The sequence below is a fragment of the Nuphar pumila genome, chromosome 2, assembly GCF_984573655.1.
Source record: "Nuphar pumila chromosome 2, dmNupPumi1.hap1.1, whole genome shotgun sequence".
Classification (NCBI taxonomy): Eukaryota; Viridiplantae; Streptophyta; class Magnoliopsida; order Nymphaeales; family Nymphaeaceae; genus Nuphar; species Nuphar pumila.
The window spans coordinates 140,202,297-140,214,274 of record NC_143250.1 but is presented as its reverse complement, the minus strand read 5'-3'; the positions used below and the strand labels follow the sequence as shown (position 1 = coordinate 140,214,274).

The 11,978-nt window shown below is 35.7% G+C and overlaps 1 protein-coding gene across 1 annotated transcript; it reads right to left on the bottom strand.

Moving 5' to 3' along the window:
- Positions 1-5,524: 5,524 nt before the first annotated feature.
- LOC149847336 (stearoyl-[acyl-carrier-protein] 9-desaturase, chloroplastic-like) lies at positions 5,525-7,715 on the bottom strand. The gene is made up of 3 exons (XM_089996945.1): positions 7,321-7,715; positions 6,354-6,855; positions 5,525-6,245 (listed from the first exon to the last, which is right to left on the bottom strand). The coding sequence occupies exons 1-3, from the start codon at positions 7,434-7,436 to the stop codon at positions 5,685-5,687; spliced, it is 1,179 nt and encodes a 392-aa protein (XP_089853071.1). The 5' UTR covers positions 7,437-7,715; the 3' UTR covers positions 5,525-5,684.
- Between the last annotated feature and the right edge of the window lie 4,263 nt (positions 7,716-11,978).

The following is an 11,978-nucleotide window of genomic DNA, read 5'->3' as shown; positions in this document are numbered from 1 at the left end:
GCTGCCCTTAGCTTCACTCTGGTTTTGATCGCATGATGCTGTGAGCCGAGATTGTGATATATATATAGTGAGGGGTAGGTGCCTAACCTAATGGACGCGCGCTGAGTGCCCATCACACAAGATCCTAAATCAAGAAGCAATCGAAGAAAGAAACAAAATTCAGTCTCAAAACAAAGGACAAATATATTAGTAACAAGTTATACTAGATGTTCATTCTCAACAAAATCATGTTTATTCATCAAAGAACAGGAAATATGCAAGCTAGTCACGAGAATAAAACATCTCTTATATTTCCTACTACTTTGCAACAAGACTGCAACAATCTCAGGTTAGCACATATAGATGGATGTAAGGCTACTATTATGTTGAAACAGATATCTAACAACAAAATACTTCTAACTAATTTATTAACACTTTGTAGCCAAAGCACTGAACTAATGAGACAAATATATTCCATTCATTAAAAATAAATCAAAAAAATTAAATGATGTTAAAACATATGGTTATGAGAATATTAAAAGCTTCATGCGCAAATCCCAAGTAGAATTTACAAGAAGCATCTTCCAAATGAATGAGCAGCCAAATCTAACTTCCCTAGGAGTATCTCAAACTAATTATCCTCGAAATGAACTCTTTACACCAAACTGCAACTTAACATTGTTGCTTTATTATCCCAATACCAACCATTGTAAGTATCGTATGATACATATGGTAACTATGGTCTAACTCAATACAATACATACTCATATCGCAGTACAAATGTGTATTGTATCCATATCAGTTGTATTGTATGATACATTCTTTTATCGTATTGTATCATATGATACAATGTATATAGTATGATGTGTCTGGTACATTTTAAAAGAGCTGAAACTCAACTTTTAAAATTTTGGATTTTAAAGACCTTTCTAGGCTCGATTCTTTCATTTGTGTAGAGGCTTTTAGAAGAGAACCCATGCACCCTAAGAGGGGTGAGAGCGATTTGAGTGTTGATTCATGTGCAATGGAAAGGGCTTTTGTGGATTTTTTTACTTAAAATTTGGTTATTTAACCCTTAAGTATTTATAAACTTGGTTATTTTGTTTTTGTTTATGTAACATGAAAGTACGAGACTTGTGGCATGTTCTTAATTGCAAGATATTGAATATTTTGCATTGTTTTTGTGAGATATGCATACAATATTATTATCTATATTAGTTGATGTTTAATGATGTCTCATGCAACTCATACAGACATAAATACTTCATATGTGTAAGGTTGCAGTTTGTGCAATTCATAATTGTTTCATGCGTTATAATGTATTTTAAAACTTTTGCTAATTTTTTCTGATTTTTTTTATTAAAAAATTATGATTTTTTATGATACACTACAATACATATCTAACTTTGAGCCCAACCGATATGGGTAACGCTACTTACAACCTTGATACCAACCACATCATTCACAGCTAAAAGACGGTTAGCAATAAAACATGCAAGGAAAGACGCTACTGAAGGATATTTTTCATAAATGATATAAACATAAATACCATTCAGTAATTCCTGAAGCATGTTTAAGATTGCACGATCCATTGCACAACCAAAAAAAAATTATCCTCATATAAGACAATGTAGATCCCATAATGAAGACTGCTTTTTTACATACAAAAGATATAATTTTCATTGTCAAACAACAGCAAGAGTGTCCTGCAGGAAAAATCGCATCTAGAAGAGTGCATGAAGTTTGCCTTTGATATGGGCTTATGATACAACGCACATGCAGCTGGGAAAAATGATAAACTATGTACACCTCTTGGTCTATCAGGCATATGCTTCATTCAGACGTGCATGCCTTCTAATCAAGTATATGCATCGCATATTGTCACTGCACTAGTTGGATAAGTTGGCTTTTTCATCTTGTTAGATAAGACGGCCTTCTCATTTTTACTTCTTGATGAGAATACCCCCAGTAAATGCTGCTTATTTTGATGACATAAACTCAATAGATTACTTCTACTTTTTCATTGTTATGTTATTTCCATCAACCAGTTTCTTCTCTCATCTTGCCATTTGAAGATCAAAGGGCAACAAGAAGGTAAAATTATACATCTTTTCCTCACTTTAATCAAATGCTGTTGAGAATTAACTGCAGGAGAGTCAAAATGTCAAGCCAACTATATAGTGCTGTCATGTCTAAAATATCAGACAATTAAAAGAAAGAACAAAAAGATGGGACATTTTTTGGAAAAAATATCTGCCACAAGTTACATATGCAGTATAAATAATGGGAAACTTTCATCAATTATGAAGTCACAAAATCATCTTTGAATTTTATTGTACATTCCTACTTAAAACCTTTTCCCTTTAATATGTTCAGATGTTTTCTAGATTCAGCTTGAAACCTATGGATGCTTATGCCCAGGGTCCAATTTGTCCAAGCAACCTAATGCACCAATAAGCTTGGATGGATAAACCCAAACCCTCAATCATCCTTTATCCAAAAATCAACCCTTCTATCTCCAAAGCATCATCATGATAGCAAGCTAGACCTAAAGGCCTTGAATTAAGGGCACATGCTAACCACCTCCTACTGTAGTATCACAGAGCAGCTAGCAACAGAATATACGGGAAACTTGTGAGCAGGTTAGAAATATAACCAAACATGTATCATAACGGGACAGAAGCAAATTATACTTCATAATATCAGATCGAATATACATACAAACAGAAACGTAGAAGGTGGAGCAACCTCTTAAAAGATATTCAGAATGTAATCACATAGTAAAAGTTAATCTATGGAAATCCTGCAAATTGCAATCATTAAGTTGAAATTATATGAGCTATATCCAGGAGTTTGTGCAGATGTGAACATGAAAATAATCTTGATGACAATGTGACTCAGTAGCTAGAATAAAATACATAAAAAACAGATCTCGAACCCCAATTAAATGTCGTAGAAAGGCACAAGAAAAGATTGGACTTGGAAAGAATAGCCAGAATATACAAAACCAAATTCAGTATACACATCAAGGGGTTCCTAGATCAAGAACTCCTAAAAGACACCATACTTACAAACATTTGTAGATATATGTCATATCCAAAAACACCCTTTCTGGATATCTAGAAAGAGTGTTTTACAAGAACAAGCTCTTTCATAGGGGTTTTACAGAATCCCAAACAACACATTCGTCAGAAGACACACTCAGAGCAAACACTACCTGTAACAGATGGAATAATCATATCAATAAAAAAGAGATTGCATCCTAGTACAATATTTTCCCAAAGCACCAAAGGAAAAGATGCTGAAAAGCACGAGAGAAGGTCTCCATTCAGCATAAATGGAGATAAATAAAAAATCTAATTGATAATTGCCTAATTAAGGGAATTTAAATAATAAGACCAACTGAGCAGAAAGACTTTATTTGAGCACAAAAAAAGGCTGAGTCAGAGAAAAGAAAGGACTAAACTCAAAAGACAAATCAATGTTGTTTGATAAGTCAGGTGGACTGGAAACACTCATCGACCAATGATGCGTAGTCTGGTAAATCATCAGATTCAGAACATAAAAGACAAGATTAAAAAGTAAAAATAGGTCAGATAGGATGGCAACAGTCATCAATGAAAGATGCATAGTCTGTTCATTCGTATCAGTCATGGGAAATGCAAGGACAAGCAATAGAATGAATAAGCACTTTAGTTTAAACAAACTCACCAAGCAAAACCTTATTTTCTAACTCAAGTTGCACCTATAACTAAAGTGGACCAAGTTATTTTGATTCATTGTCTCTTTCAATAGTAATGCATAACTAACACGGCATTTTGGCTTTTTTGCCAGAATCATTTTGAGTGGAAAAATTGTCGTCAGAAAAGAAACTTTTACAGAAAATAGTTTTTAACCTATGCTGCGGTTTCCCCATTGTAAGAAAATGATATGTAGCTTTCATTCAAGAAAACAATGTTTGATGGTCAAAAGGAGTAAAAGAAACAAGATACTCTCTTTGAACAACAAGAACAAGTTGTCAATGTAATGATATTGCCATGTTAGTGGTGTCTGTCTCCAACTTTAAGAATGCAATTCCGATAGAAAATGTAACTACTATGCTTGTTTAATTACTGTTTGGATTGGAATGCAATGTCAAGACTGGAATTGAGAATAAGCATTTTTTTTGTTGAAAACACATTCTGCAAAAAGACCTACAATCAAGAAAAAAATCTTTCTTTTTATAAATATGCAAAATGAGGTACGAAGTACAAATTCAACTGTAAAAAGGTGTGATAGATATTAGAGGACCTTAGGAAATGGTTTCGCCGACATATGTAAAATCCTGACAACATCATGGGCTTAAGGACCAAAAGCTTATGTATGCAGCTCATTAAAGATCATTTTTCTCTGAACACAGAAAAGCTAAAAGCCTGCCACACCCATTTTATCTTCATGCACAAAAAAGCTAGAAACGCATCACATGGACATTTTCAGCTAGAGCCCAAAGGACGTTGTCAGAACTGGTATTTTCCACCAAGAGGGATACTTTTTAGAACATGGATGTGATCCCATACGACTGAACTCAATGGATAAATATTATACAACAGAAATTTTGTACTCACATACTTCCAAGGCAGTGTAGGAAACAGTGTCATGAATGGACAATAAATATTACATTCATGGCACAAAAAGCCATAGAATTAGCAACATGGTAATGGACCCAAGAAGCATAAATTTGAATGCAGCTCTTCTTTAGCTGTTTCACTTGTGGAAAAACACAAAGAGCTTCAGACTAGCGAGGATGTCAATTCTATCACTGGGGACAGAGAACATTGCCTAGCTGTCGACTTTGAAGGACCTTAGCGCTGAATCTGCTTGCAATAATTAGATGATATAAACATGCAGATGATGTAGCTGCAAAGATTACAACAGGCTTACCTAGACAAGGGTTTGCTTAAATAAGGTTTGAAATTGTCAACAATATTCCTAGAACATTACAAGCATGTACCGGATTGGGTTATGCATCAATTTGAGGTGGATTGTTGACGAGAAAATTTGGTCAAGTAATACATTACCATTATATTATAAGTGACAGATTTATAAAAACCGCTTATATTCCACGTGGCCATAAAGGCCAAACTACAAAGGCTCATCAAGTGATTCTCACATAAAATATAAGATAACTTCAACGACATAAGACCATATTCAATGAGTTTTCCACAACAAAACTCAGAAAGGTCATAAGAAATAAGAGAGATTCAATGGGTGAGCTGGAACAAGAAATGAAAATGCCATGAATAACATAAAACAAAATAAGATTTATAAGCTTTGCGTCAGCATTGCACTTGGCTGAAGAACCAGTATGTCATATATTTGTTGGAACTTGTTTGCGTACTGGTTCTACACCTCAAAATAAACAAATCAAGACAAGCATACAAAATTTCATCCAAGAGACTTTGAAGACATCCATTCCACAGTACCAAGAGTTCCGAACCAAACTGGCTCAGCCACCTCTTGGCAGATGAGAAATCCCATACCATATCCTAAAGCTAGGGTCACAACATGCAAAAGACCACACCATTGCTGCATTTTGTTATATAGGAAGTCTAACACAAGACCATCTTCATTCTATTGCAAAGAAAACAATTGAAGCCGCACAGCAGCTGATATAGTCTGAACACCCCTATCGGATAAACTAGCATTAACTGACCTCGACAGTATCTCTACAATTCAACCTCTCTGTTGAAAATCCAACTAAATGGAATGTTTGTGGCCTTCTTGGCCCTCGCTTGAGCTCTTTCTTCTAGCTTCCTGAACCTCGGCGCCAAACCACAAACATAATCCTGGGCTTCTTGCCCCTTGCTAGAAAGACCAGTCAGCTTCTCCAGGCCCCACCGCTTCACCAGATGCTCGAGTATATCTGCATAGTCCTTTGCAGTGTAAACCCCCAACCTCTGAGCAACAGCAGAGAAATGATCAAAAAGTTTGTCATCGCAGCCATCATACATGAGGTGAGCAGGCATAGATATCTTCTTCCTCATCATGTCAGCAAACGCTTCAACTGCGCCATTGGGATCTATCTCAAACAGCTTCTCAATGATCTTGGTATAAGCTGTTTCATGGCGCTTCTCATCCGCAGCAATTGTCCCGCACATCTTGGCAAGTTTTAGATCCCCGTACTTCTTAGCATGTGCAGCAGTGTTGCCATGAGAAATGAACGTCGCTCTCTCCTGGAAGGAAGTGTAAATGAATCCAAGATAGGGATTGTTCTCCGTTTTCGGGTCCTAAAACCAACAGAATGTGAGTGATCAAACCCAATTCAAACACAGTGAGAAGAGGCTGTAGGAGAAGATGCATTACAGATGCAGTAACCAATAAATAAAGATGTATACCATTCCTGAACCAATAAGATACTGAATTGTCTTCTCGATTTGTCGCATGTCGACCCTTCCTGTGTATGTTAGATACTTGTTAAGAATATCACCATGCCTGTTCTCTTCAGCAGTCCACGCCCTCGTCCAAACTGCCCAAGAAGTCGGACTCGCGCCAGTCTCATCCTTAACACCATCCAGTGTGTTGATCATTGTCTGGTAAGTTGGCAAGGCTTCCTCTGTGATCATATCTCCAATCAAGCAAATGAAGTAATCGTCTGGTATCTCCTTCGCCCGTTCCTGCAACTCCTTGAGCTGATCATGGCCCGCCTCCGTCGAGAAATCGGGCAGGAAATCTGATGGCTGCCATGCATCCTCGACCGGCTTCAATAGAGGCAGGATGGTATTCTCCGCCCATGAGTCCAGGGACTTGAAGATCTCCATTTTCTCCGGTGGCATAGAATGTGCAACCTGCACATGCACTTCCCTCGGGCTCAAGTGCTTTCTCAGATTCTCAACCTCCCTAAAATTCCAACAGAACAAGAAAACAAGCAAATCAAAGCCACATTTTCATCTCGAAAAACATCAGAGTCCGATTTCTAGAGAGGTTTACAGAACATGCATTGCAAATTCTGCAAAATTAGGACCAAAAAGAAAACACCAACATCAAACAGAATCAGAAATCCGAGAAATCGACCTCATTCGAAGACATGTAAGAAACGGAAGCAAAACCCAATGCACCAACAAAGCGGATCCATCAAATAATTCACCAAGAAAGCGCATCAATCTTCTAGTGGGAAGTTCGAAAACACGAATCTCAACCCAAAACACCAAACTTCCGAACGGATTCACGCGGAAACAAACTCATTCAACTCACACCCACGTGGATTCCATCATTCCTTCCCCAAACAAAACGCTAGAAATGGCGACAAACCCCATGAAAACCAACAGAAAGCCAAAGAAAAACCGGAGAAGAATGAAAACCCACTTGGATTTCGGGGGGATGACGGCCGTCATCACAACCCTTCCGGATCGAGAGCTGCTGCAGGGAAGTCCCACCTTCGATAAAGAGGGTTGGGAGGTAAGAGCGAGCTTCAACGCCATTGGGTGCTCTAAAGAGAGAAAGCTACCGCTTTTAGAGAGAGAAAGCCCTGTACCCACAACAATACACTGAGAAAAACCTAGGAACGGATGCAGCGAGATGGAAGGAAGGAGGGGCGATAGACTTCCAAGCGGCGGATTACTTGAGCGCTCGATTTGCTCCTCTATTTATGACACAAAATTGAGCAGCAAAAGACGGGTGACTAACAAACGACAACTAAGCAATTAACTTAATCACTCCCCATTTTATTTATTTATTTATTTATTTATTTTCACTCCTCATTTTATTTAATTAAGGCACATTAAGAAAACAAAAAATCCTAATTTGTATGATCAAATTTTTTATATAATTCTGAATTTACCCTCAGTTTTTATTTAAAAGACATTCATGTCACCGCCTATCCCTTTCATCATTCAATCGAAGCTGCAAATAATCAAATAAGAAAAAGTTTAAAATATTTGCCGAAGTATCAAACTATTGAATATCAATCGCTTTTCTTATATTTGTTTGATTTTTTTTAAAATCAATGCTTATAGATATGATCTATATGGTTTGTTTTGTAGGAAACAGGTTTTATAATTGTTACAAATTAATAAGTTTTTCAAAGTTTCAAAAATCAACTGCCTAAAATAAATTAAATAAATATTATATATAATATTTATCATTTGCTACTGTCAGGTGGGTAAGGAACTTCCTAGTTAGAACTCATAGAGGGGGCTTATTTTTTCCAAATCTAACCTCATGGATGCATTCAGCATGGTCAAAATAGTAGAAATCAACTTTTGAATCATAGTTTCTAAAATGTTTTTTAGGTTTACAAATTTGATATATTATAAGCTGTTGATTTTTAACCTTTGTAAAGTTTGACATATATGTCAGAAAAACATTATCTAAAGGACAGTTTCTACTAAACTTAATATGTAGATTGCATCTGAAGTATAGAATGTAAAAAAAAATGAAAAAATAAATATAATATACTTTTAAGAGTTTCAATATTATATATATAATGAGTAGTAGGTGCTTGCTGTGAATGAACATATTAGGGGTGTTTTTCATAAATTTGACCCTGCATTTACGTTCGATACAATCAATTTGCTAGAAAACGACACTTAATCTGTGTTTTTTGATGAAAAAAAATGAAATTTTCAGTTTAAATATTTATAAAAACTATAAATAGTTACTTTTTAAACTTTATAAAAAACTACTAACATGTTAGAATCAGACGATCTAAGAGTTAATTCTTATAGAAATTAACATCAAATTTGAGAAAAAAAAAACCTTCAAAAGCCTAATAAACTGAAGATATGAAACATAGTAAGCAAATATACATATTAGAAAATAAGCCCCAAGAAATTTTGTTTTTTTTTTGAGGAAAATAAGCCCGAAAAAATCATACCTACGACCCCTTTATTACGATAGCGCCACCTACCTATTCAACTATCTCATTCATAGTATATACCTTTCTAGATACAATTTTTTTTAAAAAATAGTAAGGGCCCAAAGCAACCATTTGATCACAACCATGAAAGAGAGGGGTGAGGGGCATTATGGTCTCAAGAAAAGGGTAAATTCGTCATTTAAAAATTTTAGGGAGAGAGTTTCCATGGTCACAAGCCTTAATTAATTTATATTTTATGAAAATTTAAATAAACTTTTTTTTGTGTGTGTGTGTGGAGGTGCAGAGGCCTCGTGCACTTCCGCTCCACTTGTTTGTTATCTTTTTCTTTGCTTCTCTCCTCAAAAATTGCGCCACGAAACAGGTGACTGAATCCGCGTGCGCCCCTTGAAGTGAAGTTAAGAACTGGGGTCGCGTCCACAATTTTCCCACCCCCCGCCCCCCTTTTTCCACAGTTTGTTTTTTCTTTTTTTCCTAGTCAAACGCCTTATTAAACACACCACCAAAATATCTTCTTCCAACCATATTGGTTTCTCCGCTACTAAATTCAAAGCGTGTCTGATGGCTCACTTTTGATTCTTCTTGAAAACGAATATATAAAAAAAAATTCTGTAAATTGTGATTGGGTTTTGTTGCAATTCATGAGATTTGATGGCTTAAGCTGCCTGCCAAACTCTTTGTTTGTTTTTTCTAATGCCCTCAAACTTTACCTCGCAAGAGTTTCATCTTTCTGGCTTGTGGTAACAATGGTTTGCCATTTGACATGAGCAGGGATGCACAGTGAGCTGAGCTAGCTCGGACTCGACTCGTTTAAGCTCGACTCGAGCTTGTACACGAAAGTAAATGAGTAGAGCTTGTACACAAGTCTAGGCTCGATCTACATAAACGAATTGAGCTTGATCAAGCCACTAAACTCGATAAAGCTCGATTAAACTTGTAAAAATAGTACATATAGGATGTGTTTGCAATAATATAAACAATAGCTAGTGTTTTTCTACATTTTACAATAACCTAGCATGTGTTTTTAGTATATATATATATATATATATATATATATATATATATATATATATATATATATATATATATATATATATATATATATATATATATAAATTTTTTTGCCATAATAGTAAAAAAAATCTCCAGTCTGACCTAACAGTGAGGCATTTATACAGATTTTAGAGAGGTTGGGGATGGATTCCCACCTCTTCAAAAAGGAAAGATGCATTTTTTTTTAACTCGTGTAAAGCTTGGCTTCAAGCTCAAGCCGAGAAGCCAAGCTTGAACACAGGCATTTTGAAATAAACCCAGTTTGAAGAGCCCAGGCTCGACTAGTGTGCATGCCTAGACATGAGAATGAGATTAAAACAACTGAAATTAGGGGTGTCAACGGGTCGAATTTGGTTTGAATCTAGGTATAACCATACCCAAACCTGATTTGAGATGATGACACCAAGTTCATACCCCAGGTCTAATCGAACCTACCATAAGAAAAAACGTATCCAGATTTTATAAAATTATCACATGAAGTAGACCCGAACCATACGTGATAAAACAATATTTTTATCATTTTTTCATTGAAAAAATATGGATCTTAATCAAACCTCGGGTTGGGCCCGGGTCTGGTATGAATTTTCATAAACCATACCCTACTCCATATATTAATCCTCTAACTGAAACTCTTGAGATGCATCTTTTTGTCTAGATGATCTTTATTAATATTGTTGAACCAACTTACTCCACTAGTTGTACTGCTCAACTTACGAGCAGGGAGACCAAAAGACCACTTAAGAAGTATCCCACACCCAATGTGCTAAGATAAAAGGGCAATCCCCATACTCTGTGTGTCTGGCATCTCATCATAAAAGAATTCTTATAGTCATCAGCAAGTGCATTACTAATCATTAGTAGAGGTAGGATAAAACAAAAGATGGATCTGGAGAAAAAATCCTCCTAAACTTTTGATTCTTATTAGCAATTCTTACTACTTACTACAATTAGAAATTATGTTTATATATTGAACTATCCTGAGAGCTCTTACAGCCCAAGCACAATGACATAATCATCAGGGGTGGTGTGCAAGACAACTCTCTCTAAAGAACTCGGCAAAATAGCCCTATAACTTTGGGAGAAGAGGTGCCTCCTCACAAAGGTGGTCTCAATGATGAGGCATTAGTAATCTAGGCAATTTTTCTTCTAGTGTTCAAGGCTTTTGTTAGAATAGAAGCAGAAGTGATATGGATTATTCAATGAACTTCTATGAAATGGTTTCTCCTCTTAATTACTAATACTATAGAGTGTTCTTGTAAATTATGGTCAATACCAAGTATATAAGCAGTGATTTCAAATCCAAAGGCTAATCGTACTCTAGCAACTTTAAGTAAGGTGCAGAGTTTGGTTTTTGAAGGGTGATAGTGGAAAAATATACAATCAAACCTATTTTTGGATTCAATAAAAGCCTTCATTTTTTTTTTGCTCATCAAGCATTTATTTTTCGCATAAAAAAAATCTTTTTGTTAGAATAGAAGCAGAAGTGATGTGGATTATTCAATAATCAAAGTAGATTTGTTTTATAAAAAGAAAATATCATTGAACTTCTATTAAATAGTTTCACGAGAATCAACAAATTATCGCGATCATGGGATATCATTGAGAAATAGGAATCAGTGTTATCAAATAATTTTTTGTGATTATTCCTAGTATGGAGACAGAAAGAGATTGAACATTCATTTGATCATGATCCTTGTGGAGTGAAAAAGGCACTAGACTGGATTTGCACGAACCACCCGATAAGATCTATAAATAACTTGTTTTGGGTAAAAAATAAACATTGCCGTGTGTATATTCAAGTGAGTTGGAGATAAGCGGACTCAAACCACTGACATCCACCACAGAGTAAACTATCGTCTCTTAGGCAATTCTCATTGATCAATAAAAAACATTTCATTCAGCTTGGAATACAATCATGAAGTTGAAAGTACCAGATATATCCACCACAGAGTAAACTATCGTCTCTTAGGCAATTCTCATTGATCAATAAAAATGCATTTCATTCAGCTTGGAATATAATCATGAAGTTGAAAGTACCAGATATTCCTATAGGCATACCATCAGAAAAACTTTCTTGACCAATAAGGTAGATCAA